Genomic DNA, 24,429 nt, shown 5'->3' on the forward strand with positions numbered 1-24,429 from the left:
AACATGTTGTCTGATCCAACAGACGAGCTACTGTTACTAGAATTACTAAGGAATTTAATGCTGTTCCTGAAAAGTGTTGGAAAACAGTGTTCTGCAGTTTATGAAGTATCAGGCTGCATAGCCAATGGGCACATGAGCATCAGAACTGGATGTGCATTTGTGGTATTGAACCCAGATTGGATGGGGGCAGTCACCAAAAATGAGGATCTTGTGAAGCCACCCAGCCTGGGGATGGTCCTCTGGCTAGTCATCATGTGAGTCATTAAGGTCACGTTAGCCTAAGTATGAATCACCCAAGAACATTAGCCCCCCCCTTCCCTGGGCCCATGTGACACCTTGGGGTCCAGGTGTGTATGAGGATTAAACCAGGGCTGTTTTGGCAGCAAAAGGAGAATCAACACAATATTAGGCAGGGGTTCATGATTGGTTTAAGCGTTTGTTGTTGCCCAATGTTAGTCCATGTCTATCTGCAACCTGCTGCCTCCAACTATGTTAGTTAATAGTTTAGGTTAAAATGGGGATAGACAGAAAAATTATTTGAGACTATTGAAAATTTTTTTTTTAATAAATAATAATACAGGAAGCATATTTTGTGTAGCTACTACATGTCTTTATTTGGATTGGTTCTGTGCTATACAGTTCAAACGTAATTTTTGTTGCACTCACTTCTTTCCTGTGTGTGGGAACATCGATACACAAATTTTTCCCGGCTGTTTTATTTCGCTACTAATTATGATCATATATGATAGGCGTCATAATCACCCAAGTAAACATCAAATACAGCAAAAGCAGTCAAATGAGACAATCTGCCTACTTGTTGTTTGCTATTTTATGCATAGACAACCAGTTGTGACTTACTCACTCAGCTCAGGAGTGTATTAGGTCAGTATCTTAGGATTTTAATATGCAGACCCAATGGTAAAAGAGTAGACATTATTCCCCCTGACTTCCTCTCTCTGGACTTTAGCAGCTCTTGGAATCATGTCTTATTTCTTAGACAGCATTTTCAAAATTTTGACAAAGGTCATAAAGATAAAAACAAACAAACAAAAAAAACAAAACAAAACAAAAAAAAAAAAAACGGCTAAACAACAACAAAAAACCCTCTTTCACAATGTAGTAGAGTTATAAACCAACAAATTATAGTGTCACACTTCTCCTCCTTTCTCTCTCTATCTCTCAGTAAGTCAAAGACTTCCTATTATGTTGAAATGCCTTACCAAGCAATGCTTCACCAGGAAATATAACAAATAAGGAATGTCCACAGAATAAAAAGGAAAAATAGATCCAATATTAATATGGGGGGGGGGGGGATAAAAAAAACCTAAACAAAAATTTCCATGAAATCCAATGTTAAAAATTTGTTTAGATAAACCTTTGTCCCATCAATTCATGCAGCAAAAAGGTCTCAAGTATAAACAAGTGAATTGACAACAATGTAAATAAGTGTTCATAATTGCCGGTGTACAAAAGTGGAAGTGTGTAGAGCAGACAGTCAGACTCTGATTGGGAACATGCCCTGTTTCAGCTGAAGGCGGAATAGTCGGCAGTTGGCAATCCGCAGGGCAGCACATGATGTTTTGGAGAGGTCAGTGGATAGCATAGGCTTGGTGCGGTGCCAGGTCCCAGTGCTGCGTCGAAACTCCCGAATGTAGTCGAAGTTTGTACCTATTTTCACATAAAATAACCTTCCCAATCCAAATACTATTGTTTCTTTAGAGCTGTATAGTTTTGGGTAGTTTACTGACCTGTGTCTAGATCCCCCACCACATAGATACTGGCTCCGATGGGCACAGCGCCATAGACGAAGGATGAGCTGGTCTGGATACACAGGTTTTGGTCATCAAGGAGCATCCACCTGCACAAGTCATTCCAAAGAAATGCAGATAGAAATATTAATCAATTAATTTTAAGAAAGACATGTTCCACAATGGAATTTTATTTTTATTAACAATACTCTCAGTTAGTCTTTTGGAAATTGTGTTTTTTATTTTATAAAGCATGTTCTAATGTTCTCTGCTTTTCCGACATCCCTGTGGAGACTTTTTGGTCAGCACCAAAGCTGTTCTGGATGACTGTCCACCACCTCAGGTGTGGAAAGCAGGGAGCCATCCGAGCTGTGTACAGCAAGGGTGGGACGTTGTTGACCTCAAATGAGGACATATTCGGGCAGTGGAAGGAACACTTTGAGGAACTCCTGAATCCGACGTACCCACCCTCTGAAGCAGAGTCAGAGCTGGAGGATGAAGGGGGATCATCGGCAATTTCCCTCAGGGAAGTCACTGAGGTAGTCAAACAACTCCACAGTGGCAAAGCCCCAGGGATTGACTAGATCTGTCCTAAAATGTTGAAGGCCCTGATTGTTGAGGAGCTGTCACAGGTACCTCTTCAACATTGCGTGGGGGTCAGGGCAGTGCCGAAGGAGTGGCAGACCAGGGTGGTGGTCCCACTTTTTAAAAAAAGGGGACCAGAGTGTGTGTGTGTGTGTGTGTCAACTAAAGAGACATCACACTACTCAGTCTCCCTGGAAAAGTTTACTCCAAGGTACTGGAAAGGAGGGTGAGGCCGATTGTTGAACCTCTGATTGAACAGGAACAACAGACCAACTCCTCACCCTTGCAAGGATCCTGGAGGGAGCCTGGAAGTATACCCATCTGGTCTACATGTGCTTTGTGGAACTTGAGAAGGCATATGACCGGGTCCCCCAGGAGCTTCTGTGGGGGGTGCTGCAGAAGTATGGGGTGAGGGGGTCACTTTTAAGGGCCATCCAATCTCTGTATGCCCAAAGCGAGAGCTGTGTGTGTGTATTCGGCAGTAAGTTGGACTGTGAGGGTTGGCCTCCACAAGGACTGCGCCATGTTACTGATCCTGTTTGTGATTTTTATGGACAGGATTTCCAGGCACAGTCGAGGAGGAGAAGGGTTGCAGGTTGGGGGCGATCAGGATCGCGTCACTGCTTTTTATGGACGATGTGGTGCTGTTGCCACCATTGGTCTGTGTCCTTCAGCTCTCATTGGTCAGGTTTGCAGCTGAGTGTGAAGCAGCTTGGATGAGGATCAGCACCTCCAAAGCAGAGGCCATGATTCTCAACAGGAAACCGATGGACTGTTGGGAATGAGTTTTTTCCCCAAGTGAAGGAGTTCAAGTACTTCTTGTCTTGTTCACAAGTGGGGGGATTTTTGAGCGTGAGATTGGCTGGAGAATCAGAGTAGCGGGAGTGATACTGCAGTCGCTGTGTCACACGGCTGTAATGAAGAGAGCTGAGCTGGATCTTCAGGTCAACCTTTGTTCCTACCTTCACCTATGGTCATGAGAACTGGATCATGACTGAAAGAACAAGATCGAAGATCAGAAGGGTGGCTGGCTTCTCCCTTAGAGATAGGGTGAGGAGCTCAGATGAGCCGCTGCTCCTTTGCATTGAGAGAAGCCAGTTGAGGTGGTTTGGGCATCTGGTCAGGATGCATCCTGGGCGCCTCCCTTGGGAGGCATTCCAGGCACGTCCAGCTGGAAGAAGGCCCCGGGGCAGACTGAAGTCCAGGCGGAGAGATTATATCTCCACTCTGGCCTGGGAACCCCCTCCAGTCAGAGCTGGCCAATGTGGCTGGGGAAAGGAAAGTCTGGGGCTGCCTGCTGAAGTTGCTACCCCTGCGACCCGACCTCAGATAAGTGGACAAAGATGGATTGCTGGATGGATGGATGTTCTTATTTTTATGTCTGTCTTTCTTTATTAGATAGGACAGCTTCAGGAGTGACAGAAAATCAGGGAGAGAGAGACAGTAGGGAATGATATGTGACAAATGACATCACTTCATTGCATGCAAGCTGAGCAAAAAGAGCAGAACACAAAAGGCAACTTCGGTGCCTAATAACATTACACAGCCAAGGCTCAGGAGTGGCAAGCTTGGGTCCAGTGCCAAGTGTTAGCTGCTCAATATATAGCTCTGACCACAATAAATTGTGACTAAATTACCTTCCACGATACATGGTAAAGTAGAAAGAATAGTTAATGAGAGAGCAAAGACTAATTCAGGGGTGTGGAAGACATTTGGCTATTGAAGATCAGATAAACTCCCGGGTTCGGTGTGCTGCTCAATGTGCCAGAAAGGAGTATGAAGATCGGGCAGCATAAAAGCTTTAAATGGTAGATGGACTACTAGCAACTCTGAGCACATTTCATATTGTTCACATGCACATGTAATTTTTATATCTAAAAAAATTATATAGTTAGACAGGAGACATTTTCATAGATTAGGTAGATAGGCAAACTAATTTCTTTTCAAATTAGCACTCATGGCAAATTTTCAGGGACTATTATAATGTTCTTATCAACATTAGAATTACATTGTATCAACCAAAATTAAGAAATATCTCAGGATATAAATTTGGACACATCCAGCCCTACTCTCTACTTAAAGTCACAATTCTTTCTGACAGTCAAAGATGGTCTAAAATATCTGCATGACCTGTAACAACAAGGGCTACAAAGAATCTACACCCACTGCTGTTGTATGCTCAATAATCAGGTAAAGCCTTTGTGTCCCCCAGAGGGGGGCAGGAACATTAACCCTGTAGAAAATAGCCACAGCACAGATGCCACTCAGGGATCACCCCTAAAGAAAGCCCAGGAGGTGGAGACACTCCTAGTCGAATTAAATTTCACAAGAAGCCATTCAGAATGTACAAATGCCATCCTGGATAAGGCATAACCTTTCCTGTGTCCACCATAGCAAACAAAAAGTGCATCCGATTCATGGAAACCAGCTGACACATCAATGTACTGTCTCAAACTCTGAACAGGACATAGTTGTCTGACATCAGGATGTGGTTCTCTGATCCCTAGCTGTGTGGAAAATGGCTCTGATTTGATTAATATGAAGAGCTGGACACCACTCTTCAAATTACAAGTTGGGCCACACGGTAACTCCGGATTAATGCTGGGCGGTATACTGATTTGTGCCAAAAACTTGTTTTTATATTTGTCATAATAGGAATTTTTCATATACAGACAACACCAGTTTAAATAGCCTAAACATGTCTAAACATGTAAGCAGCACGTTGGTAAATTGTTTCACAGGGGACCCTTTTCATTACCGCGCCGCTAAACACGCATTGAACAAAGCAAAAATAAAAGTGGAGTTGCTGAGCGTGGTGGACATGGATGGAGGAAGCTCTGAACCAGTGGTATGGTGACACATTAGTGCCAAAAAGCACTTACGCGATAGAAACATACGGTCGGGCGTATTATATTGTTTCACACATGTAGATATTAACTGCGAGCCTGCAAATTATCTCTGCGTGCACACACTCAGAGGAAACTGCTCTCCAAGCGAGGAGGAATGTGTGGCCAGCGTGTCAAACAACCACTGAAAAAAATATATAAGTAAATAAATAAAATAAAATAAATAAAAATAAATAAATAAAAATTAAAAAAATTAAAAATCACCTTGTTCTCTCGAACCTGATTTCTGCTCTCTCACTTGAAACTTTTGGCACAGTGGGGGAAGGAACCAGGGGTCAGTACTGGCTCTGCTGTGATTGGTCGATTCTGAAGAGTGAGATTTGATTTACACCCCTCCTCTCAGAAACAGAAGTCTGCTGAAAAGACAACAGCGTCTGGGCATAGGTTACTTCAGGTAAGAAACCCTTGGCTGACTTTGGGTATTTGTGATGAATGAAAACAGTAGCTTGTGTAAAATTTCATATGTTTCTGAGAAATATGTTAGTATAAACAAGCAGCAACATTAATCTTTTCATAGTCTATAACGTTATTAGTTAGCCCATAATGTTAACCGTAGGTAGCATACTTGTATCTTTTTTAACAGACAGTGTAGTAAACACACATATGGAATCTCAGGAAACTTTATGGTCTCTCACTGTAAACACAGAGGTGTAACACATGATCAGAGACTTTTTCCCCTTATTTGTTAGCTGTTGTATTAGAATGTGTTTTGTGCATTATAATGTCTAATAATTAAGTAACATTAATGGGTGTACACAACTGATGATGTTTTGTACTGATGACACCTCATGGTCATTGTACTCCCACACCAACCCACCCTGCAAAAACACCACCGCCTGGTTGTCAGCTGTCCTGACAACCCGGGAAAGACCTGGTGACAGCCTGATGAGACTTCTGGCAGACCCAAACAGGGCTGATGTGGGTTAGGTGCTTATGCTGGCAGGATCATGACACTATTTTGTGACTTGGACCCACCCATCTTTTTTCAGGAAGGATACCCCCAGAGTCAGCGAGCGCAGGGGTGCAAAATGGCTCACCAGATGAACATACAGTAGCAGACCTTGGAACGGTTACAATAACAAATGAGGTGATCAGCACAGCAACTGACGGAGTAGTAGTATCTGCAGGGAACAAGCTACAAAGCTGTATCTGTGGCTGAGAAAAGGTGACATCAGGAAAGGGTCTAAGGATCTACCAGGGCAAGAAAAACTGCCCAAGAGAGCTTAACAAAGGGCCTCTAATTGGCCACCACTTCCTCAGAGGTAGGGCAAATTAATTGCTGTGTATTCATCAGGGATTATTACAACTAGTCTTATCTAGCATTCTAATTCATGTTTCTTTGTAGTCTTGCAAATGATTCAGTACAGTCAGTACTGAATAGAGTTGTATGTAATTATTTGATCCTGCAGGGTAGGAGGTGGAGCTGAGTTGGGACCTCTGCTTATGAGTCTCAACTCTACATCAAGACCATAGTGGAATATTTAAAAATATTTAAAATCATAACAATAATAGTAAAATGAAATACAGTTATTCCACACAGACCTCTTCATCTCATCATGGTAGAATTCAGATTTGCAGGTTGTCATCTGCCTTTCCTCAGGGTTGTCAGGTTCTTGGCTTCTAACACCACCAAACACGTAGAGCTCCTGGCTGACACCACACGCCACTGATCCAAACCTGGCATGGACATAACAGGGAAATTGAGTAGATTGGACAGATGGATAAAATCTTTTGTTCTGATCCATTATTATGTGTAGCCATATCTAGATGAAATCAGAATATCAAACGCTTCAAGACTGTGAAAAATATGTGACCACTTTTTGGATACAGCCGCTTATTAATGTAACCAAAATTGATTGCCTGCTAATGGCTGATCTAAAAAAACAAAACAAAAAAAAAAACAGGAGTTTTGTTCAAGGCATACTCTATAACACGTGACACACCTGCTTAAGGGTTCAATTAGTGATGTTAGGAGGAACAGTGACATCTGGTGGCAGACTGGAATTACAACTGTCCGCATATTACGCAGTAAAAAGATACATGTTCATTAACATATTTTAAGCTATACACAAGCTTTCGCAGCGTGGTGTGTCTCTTTTTGTATAGCAATAAAAGTAATTATTTGACAAAAATATAAAACTGTGTGTTTATGGCTTGATGTGAATCTTTACCTAAAGTGAGAGAGAAACTATAGTTCTTGAATGCAACTTAGGGAGCTGTACAAAGGTCATTTTAGCAACTTGTCTGTGTATATACTCATTCATCCAGGTCATAGTCATTTCTGGCCAACAACTGAATCGAAAGCAACTGGGCTTAGGACTTCACTGTGTGAAGCTGACTATGGAGGCCAATGAATTATGAACTGATGAAGCCCCTTGGATAAGAGGTGAGAGTCCTAAATCCAGTTGCTTTCGATTGTTGGCCAAATATTTTAGCAACTTGTTTTGCATTACTTTACTTTACAGGCTACATTTCATTCATCGATATAAATTATATATATTTATGTTTTGTCATATGACAAAAAGAAATGGTGAAATTGCAAGACAACCAAGAATCCTGAAAAAGGAAAAAGGAAGACACTTGGACAAGGAACTGCAAAATTATGATACGACTAAATGGCACACCAGAACAGGCTAGAGTGATAGCTGTGAGAGACATTAAAGAACTGGATCAATACAAATCAAAATGATGAATCACATAGTAAAGAGATGGAATAGTGGGGGAATGTCATACATTTATTTTGTTATGAAGTACAGGTATATGCGAAATATGGCTTGTGAATGACAAATATAGTAAAAAATGTGTGGATACACAGATTTTAAGTCTTTTTAATGTCAAGATCGCAAGCTTTATGATCCACTTCTACCAGAACACTGACATAAACTGTGAACATTATTCTGAAGACAAGTTTAATTCCAGAGGCGTTTTCAGTAATTCGTTTTAAGAGTAGGAATCACTACAGTAACTTCTCAAAAATTGAAGATTACTTTCAACAGCTCCAAGAAAAGCTTACTATAATAGCAATTTCAGAGACTTCGTTGAGTGATGAAAAAGATCTAAAGGATGGATTGGAGGGTTATGAAATGAATGAAAAAAGAAAAATAGGCTCTATAGGGAATTTATAATATATAAAAGGAGGACAAGTACAAAAAATATAAAAACAAATTGACGTCTATTATGAGGTTGTAAAAAAAGACTATTATGCTTAGTTGCTGCAAAAATGCAAAAATAATCTGGAGAGTGCTCAATGGCATGATAAAAAATTATTTTAAAAATGATTTTCCAACATAGTTTTGCAAATAATGACAATTCAATTATTGAAAATTCAGAGGAAATTGTTAATTCAGTTCAATGATTTTTTTGTTAATGTCGGCCCAAATTTAGCAAGGGAAATTTGTGACACGTAACAATTCAAGGTTCCTTGGAGTGGTTTGCGAGAGTGATGTATTAGAAGAGGTCCGAAAGTTTAAGAGTAAAAAATCTACAGATGATAATAATATTGATATGTCACTTATAAAGGAAGTAATGCATTGCATACTCAAGCCATTTACTTGTATATGTAATAAACCTTTTAAAACAGGAATTTTTCCTGATAGGATGAAAATGGCGAAGGTGGTCCCAATCTATAAAAATGGTGACAAAGACATTGTATCAAATTACAAACCTGTGTCTTTGTTACCTCAGTTTTCAAAAATTTGAAAAAAATGTTTGTAAATAGACTGGATGATTCAATGGAGAAATACGGGCTATTGAGTGACCATCAATATGGATTTAGGAGTAACCGATCAACATCCTTAGCAGTGACAGAATTTGTAGATAAACAATATGCTCTAGGTATTTTTGTTGATTTACGCAAAGCGTTTGACAAAATTAATCATTCTTTACTACCGCAGAAACTGGAACATTATGACATAAGAGTTGTTACACTAAATTGGGCAAGAAGTTATTTAAACAATAAGTTTCAGAATGTAAGAATTAATAACACTGTCACATTATAGAAAAGTAACTTGTGGTGTTCCACAAGGTTTGGTATTGGGACCTAAGTTATTTATACTTTATTTGAATTATACATTTGTACAGTATTTAATAAGTTGAAATGTATTATATTTGCGGATGATACAAATTTATGGTGTTTGGTGGTGTTAGGACTAATTGTGAAATTAAAGTAATCCTAAAGTATTTGAAACAACATTTTTTGGCATAACTTTAGATCATAAATTCAGTTGGAAGCCACATATACAAAATATAACAGCGATTATCTAAATCTATTGGTATTATTTACAAAACAAGCAATTTGTTGAATAAGAAATGTCTGTGTATATTGTATTTCTTACTTATAATGCCATATATGTCATATTGTGTTGAGGTTTGGGGAAATACATACATAACATATATAGACCCTATAATTAAACTCCACAAAAGAGTTACTTGAATAATAAATAAAGCCTCCTATCATGAAACTACTTAAATTATTGTCTTGAACCCTAAAATTCTTAGATATTGTATACTTAAAAACGTTAGAAATACTATTTCGAGCAAAGAATAAAAGTCTTCCCACCTTGATTCAAATTTTTTTAATTAAGAGAAAAAAACTAAAATTTAAGGGGGTTGGGTCTTTTTGAAATAGGTAATGTGAGAACTAATGTTAAATATAGATGTGTTTCATTTTTGGGAGTTAAATTATAGAATGAACGTAGTGATTATTTGAAATTGTGTAGATTTCTGTTGAGTTAAAAAAGGTGAAAGGTAAATTAATTAAGGATTACTATGTAAAAGAATTATTTAGAGCAAATGTTGTTACTTTTTTTCTTTTTGTATTACTGATATTCTGGGTTATTTTATGGATGGTACAGGATAGGCAAAAATAAGCTTCAGCCTATTCCGGTTACAGAGTTTGTTAAATTTTTTTTGTGAGAAAACATTTAGTGCAAGCATGTATAAAATATTTTGTAAGCTGATTGCACATAATTTAAGTTCTGTACTGTATATTGTAACTGAAATAAAATATTAATTCATTAACTTATTATTAGTGATAGTGATTAGTATGGCCTGTCAAAATCCAAATCTTTGAGTGCCATTGAGACATCGTATATAATATAGAGTGCCGAAGCATTCAAGCTGTAAGCCAATGAAACACTTCGTGAAGTACCAGTGGTGTACAAAGCTTCAGACCTCAATCACTCACATGACAGACACACAGCGGTTCAATGGACTGACACAATTTTCGGCATTCTGGTGTTATTTTCCCATCTCTAGGTTCAATGAATGCATTATCTTTCTTTTTCTAAAGCTTTATTCCATGGTGTTTTTAGGATCCATAAAACAGAAGACGTACTGTCAGTCAAGAGTAAGGTCAAGGTCAATTCTACAGGGCAAAAAAAAAAAACTTTTTTTTTTTCCTTACAGATCAGAATAAACAAGTATAAGCGCAAAAAAAAAAATTACTTGTTTGTTCAAAATACAAATAGCAGTAGGAATAAAAGATCTCTGTACTCTGTGTGCCCTGCATCTAGGCAAGGGTATCTCTTGCCAGATGAAACAAGGTTTACCTCAGACCACAGGGGATGGGTGGGATCTATCAAGATTTTTTGTGCTTTGACTTGAGCCCAGACAAAATATAAATCTGACGAGTATTTAAGGGTGCCCTCACAATTTTGCTGCATTCCTTCACAATACTATGCAGCCTGTTATTACTCTTGGCAGTGAGCAGCCCAAACCAACACATTTGGAAAACTACTAAATGCACATATTTTTAAGCAACAGTTTTAAAGCTATTTATCTTCATTAGCAGCATTTTCATCTTTAGGTATGACTATTCCGTTTGAGAGAAGTCAAATTAAAAATGAAAGTGACCCATGTTTTATTCCTGTTGGGCAAAACAAGCATAAAGTATTGAGACTTTGATGTCAGCTGATCAGCTCACAGATGCATCTATCTTTAGTCCTTAGCAAAACAGTTTACACAAACAGCATTTGCATTTACCTTCTCTCTTTCAGTGGACAGAGGCCAGTCCACTGCTGGGTTTTGGGGTCAAAGCATTCAACAGAGTCAAAAAGCTTGCCATAGGAACCTCCACCAATGGCATAGATTTTCTTATTCATGGAGGCATAGCAACCGACCTGAAGGGGAACACAGTCACAACTGTACAAATCGCAGTGTGTTGAAAGAAATCCACTGTCAAAAAAAAATGTATAAATAATGAAAAAAAATCCCTTGATCTAAGTTTTGTCTAATTTCTGGACAAGAATGGCAATATTTTCAAAACTTCAACTATGCTGTGAACATGATAATAATATATATTGTACCTTGCGGATCATGGTCATACTGGTCTGCATCTTCCAAGTGCTCAAGTGAGGATCAAACACTTCCATAGTGGTCAGTTCTGTAACATTGTTGTCTCCTCCAAGAACATAGATCAGCCCCTCCAGCTCCACCACGCCAAAGTTTTGACGAGCCTATGAACATCAGAGACCATCATGCAACATATACCTTACTCACCAACTTTAAATAACAATAGCTTTAAGTCTGTACTGGAACCTCGAATACTTGTTAACTACGGACTCAACACCAAACCTGGTCCCTGGGTTCAACCATTGTAGCTGGCTAGAAAATTAGGCAACTCTAAAATTCCCATAGATTGATGGGAAAGTTGTACACAGCTATGCTAATCTGTGATTTTAGAATTGTACAGTGTTGGAAGTTGGGAGTGAGTTTTTAATCTCCACATATAAAACTACCAAGGGTGAAGCGAATGTGAATTGGTGCTTTGCTGACATCTATTGGTGACAAGGTAGAATATTAAAAAAAGTGTGTACTGTAACATTTTTGCAACCCTGTATTTCTAAGATAGTCCTGAGAGTTTTGTTTTTTAATATATTAACAAATGGTATTACTGCTTTGTTAACATAGTGGTGAACCTACACGCTTGGTATGCGGGAGACGGGGAAACCCAGCCACAAGGTGCCCACTAGTGTGGGAAAAGTAAGTGATATTACCATATTTTTAGAATATTTTTTTAAGGAAAAAAAAAAAGTTCACTATCCTTTCTGGGCCTCCTTGGTTTTCTAAGGATGATAATGCCAACATAAAAAAAACTGCCATAAACAGCGGCAAGTTCCTACATCAGGAATGATAACTTGATAGAACTTTTCAATGGTAATGTAATGGTGCATTAGTTAGTAGTGAACTATTTACAAGAGAATGTTTTCTTTGACAATATTTTCCTGTGCAATAGTTTACAAGCAACCAACTAGCATGAGACAAATCTATCCTTTCCCCTCACACCTTGCTTCCAGAAGAGATGTTGATGAATTTCTGAATGAGATGGTTTTTTGAGGGCGAATGAAATCTATAGCAGAACAGAATGTGACACAATAATATTTTTACAGCGATCAGCTTCTTTGTCATAATGTCAGCCAAAATCATAATTGAAAATATATCATGCAGCCCTAATTACAAGATCAATTATATCTGCTAGAAGAGGAGTAATCACTGCTGCCTAAAGCCCAAGAGAAGTGTGCCCACATAAAGAGACGAGTGTACCTGCTGCATTGGGGGTATGGAGCTCCATGTGTTGAGGTCTGGGTCATATTTCTCTCCGCTTTCTAGGACTGTGTTGTGTTGATCTGTTCCGCCCATCACAAACAGAAAACCCTCTAACAGCAAAAAACAACAAAACAAAACCCAGTATTATTAATGAAAGTAAATCCTGGGACTGTCATATTTAATTGAAAAGACATTCTTCAGGTTCAAACCAATTCATGATGTGAGTGAAACAAACTCTAGCCCAGCACTGACCAGCAGCAACCAGACCATGGCCGAGACGGGCGACTTCCATTGGCTGCAGCTCTATCCAGCCTCGTCTGTTGGTGTCGTAGAGTGGGCACATGCAACGTGTCACAGCAGTTGGTTTCCTGCTTCTGTACAGGATAAATACCATCAGACAAAATATGATTGGAGTCTTTCTGTGTGATCTAGGTTAACGCACAAATTTGATCTCTTCCCTTGGCTATGGCCACATTTCAAACTAAAATACCTCTCCAATTTTTTTCTTTAAAAAATACAGAGGAAATTTGAGCTTATGCCACACAAAATTCCAAATATGGTTTGAAAAAATTATTTCTCACCCTAAATTTAAGATTTGGTAGGACATCCTTTAAAATAGATACTGAAATTAATCACTTCCTGTACCATAAATTAGTTTCTCACAACTCTCTAGTGCAATTTTGGACCACTCTTCTTTTGCAAACTTCTGAAGATCCTTCAGATCTGAGGGGTGCCTACCCAATTGCGTTTTTGAGATATCTCCACAGGTGTTCCTGTCCGGATATATTGCTGGTCATTTCGGGACTGTCTAGCATATGAGTGGTTTTGGAAACTTCAATATATTTGATATCTTATCTACGTCTATGATGTCATGATGTGCATAACTAAAAGGCTCTAGTTTGTATTTTGACTTCTACACAAAAGCCTTGGCAAACTCCACTCTGTTTTTTATGTGTCTTTGTCAGTAGTGGGGTCATCCTGGGTCTTCTACCAAAGTGTCCCATTTCACAAAACTTATCAAGGCACTGTTTGAACAAAACAAAATGATACCTTTAAAGAGGAGAACAAAATACCTACAGTCAAACAGGGTGGAGGTTAACAATGTTTTGGGGTTGCTTTGCTCTTTGTGGCACTAGGTGCCTTGCCTGTGTGGATGGCATCATGAAATCAGGAGGATACTGGACCTAACATAGGCCCAATGTAGGCTCAATATGGGCCAAATGCCAGACACATGACCTCCCTCAGAGGTCATGTGTCTGGCCCACAGTATACTTTAAAAAGCACTAACAAATAGTTAAAGACAAATCACAGGGAGTCCTGAAATTACCAACAATTAGCCCAGAGCAGAACCCCACTGAACACCTGTGGAGACATCTCAAAAGAGCAACTGGAATAAGGGTGCAAAAAATGTTGAAGCCACAACTGTATTGTCAATTAACATATTAAAAAAAAAAACCCAAAAAAAAACAAACAAACACAAATTTACACTATGAAGTGTGACGGAGGAATTTATATGTAGGTGTCAACCAATAACAGTAAAGCTGATGAGAAATAAAGGAAATAAATAAAAACATTTAACAATAACTTTGAAAACATCAGACTCACTTGCGATCCTCTCCTCCGGCAATAACAATACACTCAGAGTACCCTCTGGGTTTGAAGGCGGTGAGCAGAGCCTCTCCCTGCAACTGACCATCTCCCAACACAGGTTGACAGTACTCTCTGATCACCTCTCTCATTAGTGGTTCCCCCATGGCCTGATGGGATTCCATGCAACACAATCCACAGCTATAATTTAGAGCTAGCCAAGAAGAATTTTGACCTCAAAAGTAGCATCCACAATGTTACATGTAGTGGATGTTATTTACTACTTCAACTTGACAGTCACATTATGAAATGGGTTCTGTCATTGTTATAAGACTATTTTTAATATGAAGAAAATTTACTGCTTCACTACCTGCTCTCTCAGGTAGCTTGTGTCCAGGCCGTGCAGCCATACAGCAGACATCACTTCTTTCATGCGCACCTGAAACACCAGTGAAAAAACAATGATTATTTGGTTTCATGGCGAAAAAAAAGTGCAGACCTAAATAACTTTTTTGTTTTTCAGACAAGCCAACGTCTGTGAAAGTTCTCATTCATTCAGGTCATCATTATCCAAAGAAAATTGTGTCAAGTGCAAATGGACCTGGTTATCTATCTGTGAAGACGTTTCGCCTCTTATCCAAGAGGATAATGACTGGCTGTGCACAGCGGGTCTGGGTCCTCCCTGCCCCCAGGTGCAAGAGTGGTGGGCCCTCTCTTTGGGTCTCTGGATGGTGCCCCTGGATGCTCCGGTTCAACCCCAGAATCAGTTGAGCTTGTTGTGGGCAGTCTGGAAGCTGGCCCCCTGCAGGACTGGCCCATGCCTCGCTCTCTACTCACCTCTTCATCCCATCAGGCCACACCTTATGTGATAGTAGGCCTTGAGGGGCTGGACCCCCCAATTTTAATCACAACATATACATCAAGGGCTCAGAGGAGTGCATGGTGGGACTCTGCAAATGGCAGGGCTCCCATGCCATGTCTGCCTCTCCCGCCTTCCCTAATTTTAATTACACCCTAGGCAAACACGCCTTCACATCTACACTCCCACACCCAACACACACCCTGCACCCATGTTGGGATATGGAGACAGGTAGGGTGGGGCATGAGCCCATTGGTGCCCCTGCCACCGACTGCACCAGTGTTGGACTGGGGCTCTGAGGCCTAGCGGATCTGGGTGGGTGGGTGGGGGGTCTTTGATACTGGCCTGGGATTCTGTTTGGCATTCTAAGGGGGGTTCTGACTCCCTACATGGCAGCTAGGCTGGTGTTGGTCACGGGTCTGGCCTTGTGCAGTGGGAGTTGCCTGTGTTCAGGGGGTTGCTGGGTGTCCTGGTGACTCAGTCCTGACTTGCCTGCTATCCTGGGCCAGGGGCGTGTTGTACCGGCCCCCCCACATCAGCTACAGTCAGCTACCCATAGCATCCAATGACAAACCTCAGCATGCATATACACACACACATACTCACACGCACACAACATGCACAACTCAGATTGCGTGGAAAATCCAATGCTGTGACTGTTTATGTTGATATTGTTGTTGTTTCTGTACACCACCTCTGTCTCCGCCATGTTGATAGCACAACAAGGCACCAGGAACATTCACACTGCCTGCCCCAGCTGAAGTAAAAAAAAAAAAAAAAAGGAAATGACAAAGGCTGTTCCCCCAAAAGAAATTGTAAAAAAAAAAAAAGCATCATCATGGAAAAATTATATTTCTCAGCTTTTATTTATATTTGAGCAAAAAATAGCATGTCCAAAATGTTTCACACCCTTCTCAATAATCAATAGAAAAACCTTTATTGGCTATTACAGCAATCCTATAATTTCTGACCAGCTTTTTGCAGGTCTTTACTGGTATTCTTGCTTATTCATCTTTGTGATTATTCTAAATTGGATTCAAGTCAGGACTGGGACACTCCAAAATGTCAATGTTTTTGCTAACAATTTTTTCACCATTTTAGCTGTGTTTTGGGTCGTTGTTATACTGAAATATCCAGTGGTGCTAGGTTTCTCTGCAAAAAGTGAAAGTGGGGATGGTGTTGCTGGGATTGAAGGTTTTTTTGTTTTTGTTTTTTTACACAGGTCCTCAGTAAGCTCTATTGTCTTAGCCATGCTGAGATGCTGTTTTACACCTGTTGAGTTGATTAAAACAACTGTCCCCGATGAATCAAGGTAATTAGGATGCTTAAGAAACAGCTTGGACTATTAGTAATAGTATAGAACCTTGGATTTTACCATAGACTGTGACTGTTTGCAATGTGTATGAATAATTTTGGACATGCCACCTTTTGTTCAGATGTAAGTAAAAGCAGAGAATTATTATTTTTTTGCCAAAATGTTGCCTCTTGTACATTATCTTATCTTTTGGGGGAAGCCTGTTTCAATTCCAATCAATGTTGGTTGATTTAATAAAAATATGTGGTATGAATAATTTCAGGATTAACTCTATATTCTGACGAGACATATCTAGACTACAAGCTCAAATTGATGCTCTTCATTACAAATGGTCAAACTGGTTTAAACACCAAACACTTAAGCTTGAATTTTTACAAGAGTAATATTAATCTTTATTGTAAGCCTATCTTCCAATTTAAATATTTTTTTCCCTACATATATGGAATATTGCAGGTGTCTACAACCTTTGCTATCTGGTTTAAGGATTCTTGTTATTGTGTTTAATAACAAAAATGACCTGTCTACATGTTTCATAATCTCTCAATGAAGGCAAAGTTAATGCTACCCACCCTACGATCCTCTGGGTCATGTGCAAACCATCGGACCACAGCCTCCAGCACATGCTTTTCGTTGCCCACATTCAGCTTTTCCATGGCAAGCACCTCACACAGCTGTTCAACTGGCAGCTCCCTGAACTCCTCGCTGATTGCTACATCCCGAAAATGTGTCTGCAGGAACTCAGTGGCAGCATAGTGGACATGGTAAAGGCAATAGTGTAGAGAGAAGAGACGGATGCCAATGCAGTTTTCCGCAGTGATGCAGCTCTCTAAAAACTGACAGCACAAGAACTTGAGGTCTGTCATGAGGAGCATGTCAGATGCCTGCACCATGTCCTGGATGGTCTCTCCACTCAAAGTGATCTGTCAGTGTAGGGCACAAAACAAAGGTAGCGGTGAGGCAAACACTGTGCTAACCATACCTAAAAGCTAAACAAGTTATTTTTTGCATTTTAAAGCCTCCACACACACTTCACCACTGAAGATGTAGTCCAGAATCTGTTTCATGATGGCCATGGAGACCCCTTGCAACTCAATTCTATATATAGATCCATCTTCCTTTGGAGGATTGTAGTTCAGCTTGGTCCTAACAGTAAATAATCAACAGAATTGAATATGACAAAACATAAAAAGAAAGACTGGACACCTGCATAAAAAGCAAAATCACAGCAGCATTGGTGATATTGTTATGTTATTGTGTGAGTGGACACACCCATATTGCCAGGGCTCTGACCAAATAAAAAAAAAAAATAATAAAAATCTGAGCACACGTTGAGTGCTTGTTTCCTGACCTGATATATGGACTAGCAGCAGCCAGTATGTTTTTCTGGATGGGAAGCTCCTCTCCATCAACCACAAGCAGTGCATCGTGAAAACATTGCTCTTGCCAGAAGGTACGGAGGACCCTGAGAAGTTTCAGGGAATGTTGTGGATCAGCTACCCTTGAACCAACCTCACTCAGTCTGGAATTGGGCATGTCTCAGCTTGTGATAGCGAGAAGAGGGCAGTTCCCTCCTGTTAATAGAGAAGATCAAGCAAAACTTGGCTAGCTATCAGAATAAATACAATTCAGGATAAATGGTTGGAGAACATGCTTACGACTGTGTGTACGACTCGAGGGTTAAAATAAGATTGGGCTCATATTTCATTACCCATGGCTGGATATGGTAAGGGGCACGATGGGGTTTAGGTGCATAAACAGTAAAGGGTAAACAGACTTCACTGCCTCCATGATCTGCTTTCATCTTTGTAACGCCAGTCGTTGGCGACTTGTCTTTCCAGAATGTTACTGGCACAAAACTGTGAGTAAGACGACTCGTCGTCCTAAACTAACTGGTTTCTAAAATTTCTTTGGGGGTGGGTAGGGGTGAAGGTACTGGTGACGGTGAAGCCGGTAGGCGTAGCCCATGCTAGTAGGAAAACAAACGACACGTCGATTAACAAAAGTTCCTATGTCAAAAACTGTATATTATTATCTACATGTTTTCACAATCGGTGCTGGAAGAGGTAGCTAACGTGACACTTGTCGTTTGAATGATTGCCAAATGGGGAAAGCAAGACACACATTTACGTAGGCATGTTTACGCATTGCCAAAGTTGTTGTATCACGTTTATCCTTTCACATTTCAAGTTTACTCTTGCACGAACCTTACCGTAAGACTTAGGAGTGTGGTTTTCTTTCTTGTATGTATGGGCTACACGCCCTAAGTTACATTTCACAGAAGGTTACGCACCCACAGTGATAATGTGGCAAGTGGCCGTGAAGACGCCTATGGTGCTACCTTCGCGGAAAAGGTAAACGTCGTAAATACAAAACTCGTGTAGATATTCAATGTATTAATTCCTCCAAACTTTATTTATCTCAGAAGGGCATTGAGGTAGAGTAATCTCTTCAATTATACGTGTTTAAAAAAACAAAAACAAAAAAACAACAACTAATGAATCAGGGTTGCGAATTTATCTAATGATATATATTTTGGCTACTTGTCCAAAATAAATTAAACGATAACCAATTCTCTTTGCATAAGGTGTAACTTAGTGATCAGTCCTAAGACGATAACCAAGACAAGTGGGATCACTTTGAACATGTTTCACGCCGTCTGAAACCATAGCCCTTTGAGAATTCAACCGGCTTAGAACGCAGCATCAGCTGCCGGCGGAAATATGTGGATAAACAACCGTCACATGCACCAACAAAATAATCCACAAATGACGAGCATGTCAGATAATGGGTAAGTTGTATGAACGCTTGGTGTTTTGATCCACCGTTGAAAAATTTGAAAACACTGGATTTTAAATCTTCGCTGTTGGCGTTTCAATACACAAACTGGGAGGTTTTTCCGATATGAGCAACACCTTCTAGACCAAGTAATTTAAACCTTGTATTATTAGTTCACATAAATTATCTCATTAAACGATATAAGAAGGCGAATTAATGCTTATTTTTACTGTATATATCAATTTCCATCCTGGTTGGTGGAAACATTGAAATTTGTGCTTTTAATTTGAAGTAATATATACCCTCTTTCCGCCTTCTGGCCACGGTTCCCTCCTGTTAATTTGAACAACCGCCGCCGCCATTTCTTGGGTCAAACTAACAATTATTATGTTGATTGAACAGGCTAACACAAAGGTAAGGATGCTGAATTTACATAATATAAATTATTACTATGGTAGATTGCCCGAAATAGAAAAACGGTATTACCATCCGTTGTAAGTTGTAAGTTATGCTACATCTTGAGCGTGTTAGCTGCTCGATAACTTCCTTCGACCAAAATCTGTCTTGTTAAAGGAACACACTAATATTTATAAAAGTTAATGAGTCATGCGCCTTTCGTTTTTAGTTCCCATGGCAATCTCCTGATGGCGGAACCTCTGAGCAGCGTAAAAGTTTTCCTCGCGGAACCTAACTGCAGACACACAGTTTGAAACTACAAACATGCCTCGCCCCGCTCGAGGTAAACTGTCTCCGTGGATCGAAACTCTGATCCGAAGCTACGGCAGCCAGCAGGGGAACAGCAGCGGCCGACTGAAGGCTCATGTCATCGGAGTGGGTCAGATGTCTCAGTCCCAGGCTCAGGGGACCGAGGGTCCTACGGGAATCCTCGTACTTTCCGACGGTGTCCTCCAGATCTCTGCCGTTCTCACCGCAACAGCCTGGGAGCATCTCCAGGAGCAAGAGGACCGCGAGTGTTTCACCAGCCTGGTCAACACCACCGTGTACATTCAGGACTACCGTATGCAGTTTCACATGGCTCTGGAGCTGAGTAAATGTAGATTCTTTTTATTGGTTGGAAAGCTGGCTACGACTGCGGCTGGCCCAGTTAAAGACAACACGCCATGCTGCACGTCGCTATCATCCGTCAGAATGAAGATCTGTGAGACGTGGCGGGCCCTGTTGGGCCAGGAGACGCAGGACCAATGTAAATTTGATCTATCAGACCTGTTGGGCGAATGGCAGCATGGCTGTTTGGAGGATGTGCTGGAGGATGTTGAGCAGAGACTCAAGGTAGCAAGCTGCCATCCTGCAAGTCCACAGCCCTCCACCTCAGTTTACACTTCAGTGCTGACCCACCCAGGCACATCCAGCACATCAAACTGGGATGTAGACAGAGTCAGATCTAAGGGATTGAAATGTTTCAGTGTCCCTATAAAGTGTCTCCATATCCCAGAGGAAGATAGTGACCAGCTGTGGATTCGGGCCAATCCTGGAAACAGGACAACAACTGGGGTTTTTGCTGTCTCCAAGGATAGAAATAGGGATTTATCAGAAGTGTGCAAAAATCCGGAGAGCACAGAGCAATCTGTCGATGATGTAGAGCAACAAACTGCTCTGCCAGCAGTAACAGCGACAGCTCATGTCACTGATGAGAACTTTCCTCAGAAGTGCTTTCTTCTCCACGAGGACATGGTGGCCCAAATGATTGACAGTGACAGTGAGATTTTATCCAACCCATGGGACATTTTTCCTCCATGTGTTACCTCTTCACCTTCAGATGCATCCCCAGGAGCAACACAAACAGAAACTTTCCCCAGCTCTTCTAATGGCACAACCAGCATGCTACTTCCTGTCCACAGCCCCACAGAATGCCAGCAGACATCAGAGCACACCAAAGGAGAAAGCAGTTGCATCCCACCATACCAGAAACAGGCATATTCCACTAACCTCCCTGCCAGTGCCCTTTCCTCAGCGTCTGTTAGTCCTCCAGAGCCCTTTTCCAGGGTATCACACCTGTCATCTGCCACATTCCAATCCTGCACCCGCGGAGCACAATTTTCAGCCTTGGACCAAGAAAGGGAATTTTTGCAGAAGGACATGGCAGAATCTACTGGTAGAAAAAACAGAAATGCCAAAAGAAAGACACACAAGCCTACACAAGAAACACTTAGCACCTCAGTGGAGGTGCACAAGGGGGATGTTTATATAAGTGATATTCCTCCATCCTGGCTCCTTGACACAAAGGCAGCCTCTGATCCCAAGGAGGGTAGCAGAAAGGGTGTAAAAGCAGCAACTGTCTTAAGAAAAACCCCATGTCTTCACAGTGATGGCAGACCATTCTCTTACTCTTACCAAGTGTCTGGACAGAATCTGCAAAATTGCAGTCAGTTCAGAATTTCTGAATCTCTGCTGCTCTGGGCAGTTAAGTATCTTGTTGTTCCAAAGCTGACAGAAGCTCCATGCGACGTGCCAGTACCTTCTGGCATGATTGAGAATACTTAATTTTTTGCAATGTTCAAACCTTTTTAACCTCATCTTTTGGTATTTTGTCATATTGAGTGAAGAATTAAATATCTTCACCAACCACCAACCAACAGATGTAATACCCTCAGAGCTCAGCTTTGTGTAAATAAGTCTTGAGTCTGTTCTGTTTTCCATGTCTTTGGCACCATGAAAATCATTAGTTTGTGAGGCGAAAATAAAATAAGGGTGCATTCTTTCTAAAATATTTGAGCCCAGGGTCATCATTTTCTGGCTTATCCAAACTTTTAAAAATAAATCAATAAACAATTACTCAAGTTAAAAAACTATGCTTCAAAAGACTTCAGACTGTGAAATTTGTCATTTTCAAGTGGCTAGGAAGTCATAAAAGTCAAGTATTAAGTGTGAAAGTCATATATGAAGAGAATGATTAAAGATTAGTTAGCTATATCCTATATTTTGCATTTATCTTGAACACTTGTTACACACTGCAGTCATGTGACATTGCAGTATCACGTTTGACATTCATTCATCTTCTACTACTTCTGTTTCCTGGTTGTGGTGTATGCTGGATGCATTCCCAGCTCACAGTAGGTGAGGATCAGGTACCACCTGGACAAGTCACCAGTCCATTGCAGGGTCAACAGACAGAGATGAACAACCACTCAGACTCGGGCAGAGTCATAAACTAACCGAAAGATGCATTCATTTGGATGGTGGGAGAAAACCGGAGTACCCGAGGGACCCAGGCCTGGAACCAAGCCCACCAAGCCCTGGAACCTAACCCCTAACCCTAACCTTGTTGAGGACCAACAGTCCTAACTGCTGTGCTGCCTCACGTTTGACAGTGAAGTCATTTTCTATTTGTCCAGAAGATGTCACCAGATACAAACATGTTAGCATGAGCTTGACTAATAGCTGGTGTCATTGCAGAATGCATTAAACATGAGCCTAACCCTAACCCAGCTGTAGCCAAAATGGAAACCAGATCAAAATCTCAGAGATGGTCAGCTGCACTTATAAGTGACTGGATATTTCTGAAAATGTCGCGGATGTTAGTTGTGTTAAGACTATTAAGCTTTAAAATAAAAAAGTGCATGTTTGTAGGGTGTGAACATTTCAATGATGAAATTTTGCAGATATCTTTTTATTACTTTAAACCAGGTACATTGTCATTAACAACCACATTAAACTGAAACTCTTATTCAAAATACATTTTATGTGTTAAAGGATGCAAGGACAAGGCCTTTGACACAACAGTGGAGTGTTGACAAACTGAAGATCAGCAAGTTACATACATACAGGCAATTGTAATAAAAAAAACAAACAATCATAGCTGTCTATTCATGATTTATGAGAAGCAGTACTTGTTTTCCTTTTAAACTGAAAATATTGTGAATTTCCAACACTGACATAACAGTTGTGAGGATGTTTTGTTATTTGCATGGTGTTAAGCGATCCAGGTATTTTTGCTCTGAATGGAAAAGCAGAACGCTGCTAAATGTTTCATTCTGTAACAGCATTATGAACTTGAGTGCATGTGTGTGTAACAGACTGCGGCATTAACATTAAGATGAGGATTTTTTTTAAAACTCCCAAATTTCCACATCTCAGATTTATGTGTCCAGTACACCAGCTGAGAGGTTCTCAAATTAATGTAGACCCTAAAATTTGTTTTTTGCTGTGTGGTTGCCCATTGAAAGCATCAAGGCCTGCTTGGTGTGTCCTGTATAAGTCTCTCGCATGTTAGTTTAGTTTTATTTGCTAATGAATCACCATTTGTTGACAGTGAGATAGAAAAAAGAGGGACTTCTGCGTTTATCCACTGAAAGCTCCAAGCCCCTAATGTAAGCAGGAGACAGCTGTGTGCACTTGTAAAGTTGTTATAATCCTCCTTTGACCTATAAACAGGAAAATACATAATATAAAGCTCACATACTCACATCTACAAATAATACACTGTCCATGTTGTCCTTGTAAGGCATTGCAGTCTCAAGTGTCTGTGTGCATCTGCTCTAAGGACAATTAAGCCACAACATTTCATTTACTACTATTATAACAGCAGATAATTAAGAGACGATGGTTTGGAATTGATTTAGAATAGAAACCTGTGGTATGCATGATCATCCGGGGTTCAAATAACCAGTTTGTGGTCATTTTATACCCATGTTTGACTAGCAATGGTTCCAGAGAGAAGAAAATCTTTACATTTACACAGCTATAATGACAGCAATATTTGGCTTTTTGGGTGATGAATGAATTCAACAATGATTAAAAATAAATATTTATTTTTTTTCCTGAATTATTGTATCATTCTGTACATTATGTTTTGTCTGTTGAAGGTAAATACAGCAGTTACCAAGAGCCCTTCAACCACAGAGCCAGTCAACAAAGGAAGAGATCTGTGCATTTTTTTTTAACATATAAATTCATGATGGGAATTTAGGTGTTACAACAGCAAAAGAAAACAGAAACATCTCCTGGTATGAATGAGTTCACTCTTACAAAACTAACCCCTTTAAGGTCACCTATTTGTTTACTGTTATGGTTCAATTATTGTGATCTGCATATGAAAATAAGATTTTCAGGGTTGGAATCTGCTGGCCTGCTGCAGCTTGTTGTTTGAAG

The 24,429-nt window shown here is 40.3% G+C and overlaps 2 protein-coding genes across 6 annotated transcripts; one reads left to right on the forward strand and one right to left on the reverse strand.

Moving 5' to 3' along the window:
• Positions 1 to 602: 602 nt before the first annotated feature.
• Positions 603 to 18,876, reverse strand: gan (gigaxonin). Of its 4 annotated transcripts, none has more exons than XR_003841744.1 (14): positions 18,755 to 18,876; positions 17,894 to 18,116; positions 17,574 to 17,688; positions 17,115 to 17,465; positions 14,742 to 14,810; positions 14,390 to 14,541; positions 13,037 to 13,158; positions 12,782 to 12,894; positions 11,545 to 11,694; positions 11,222 to 11,358; positions 6,782 to 6,916; positions 5,444 to 5,545; positions 1,749 to 1,858; positions 1,643 to 1,668 (listed from the first exon to the last, which is right to left on the reverse strand). XR_003841744.1 is itself a non-coding variant. In XM_029522136.1 (13 exons), the coding sequence occupies exons 2-13, from the start codon at positions 18,076 to 18,078 to the stop codon at positions 1,496 to 1,498; spliced, it is 1,812 nt and encodes a 603-aa protein (XP_029377996.1). In that variant the 5' UTR covers positions 18,079 to 18,116; positions 18,755 to 18,876; the 3' UTR covers positions 603 to 1,495. The 4 variants fall into 4 exon arrangements, 1 of the variants encoding a protein (XP_029377996.1); XR_003841745.1 differs by having other exon boundaries at positions 5,444 to 5,592; XR_003841743.1 differs by having other exon boundaries at positions 5,444 to 5,595.
• Positions 18,265 to 24,103, forward strand: acd (ACD shelterin complex subunit and telomerase recruitment factor). 2 transcript variants are annotated; one of them, XM_029522138.1, is made up of 2 exons: positions 18,265 to 18,403; positions 19,946 to 24,103. In XM_029522138.1, the coding sequence occupies exon 2, from the start codon at positions 20,041 to 20,043 to the stop codon at positions 21,820 to 21,822; it is 1,782 nt and encodes a 593-aa protein (XP_029377998.1). In that variant the 5' UTR covers positions 18,265 to 18,403; positions 19,946 to 20,040; the 3' UTR covers positions 21,823 to 24,103. The 2 variants fall into 2 exon arrangements, with proteins under 2 accessions (XP_029377998.1, XP_029377997.1); XM_029522137.1 differs by lacking the exon at positions 18,265 to 18,403 and adding an exon at positions 19,634 to 19,734.
• The last annotated feature ends 326 nt before the right edge of the window (positions 24,104 to 24,429 follow it).

This window comes from Echeneis naucrates, chromosome 16, assembly GCF_900963305.1.
Source record: "Echeneis naucrates chromosome 16, fEcheNa1.1, whole genome shotgun sequence".
Taxonomy (NCBI): Eukaryota; Metazoa; Chordata; class Actinopteri; order Carangiformes; family Echeneidae; genus Echeneis; species Echeneis naucrates.

What these genes read in the sequence shown, in the direction of transcription:
- gan (XM_029522136.1), bottom strand. Translation starts at nt 18,078, where the DNA reads ATGCCCAATTCCAGACTGAGTGAGGTTGGTTCAAGGGTAGCTGATCCA. An exon ending in ACTACATCTTCAGTGGTGAA is followed by an intron (nt 17,466 to 17,573) that starts GTGTGTGTGGAG and finishes CTACACTGACAG; the next exon opens with ATCACTTTGAGTGGAGAGAC. An exon ending in TGTCCACTGAAAGAGAGAAG is followed by an intron (nt 6,917 to 11,221) that starts GTAAATGCAAAT and finishes TGTCCATGCCAG; the next exon opens with GTTTGGATCAGTGGCGTGTG.
- acd (XM_029522138.1), top strand. Translation starts at nt 20,041, where the DNA reads ATGCCTCGCCCCGCTCGAGGTAAACTGTCTCCGTGGATCGAAACTCTG.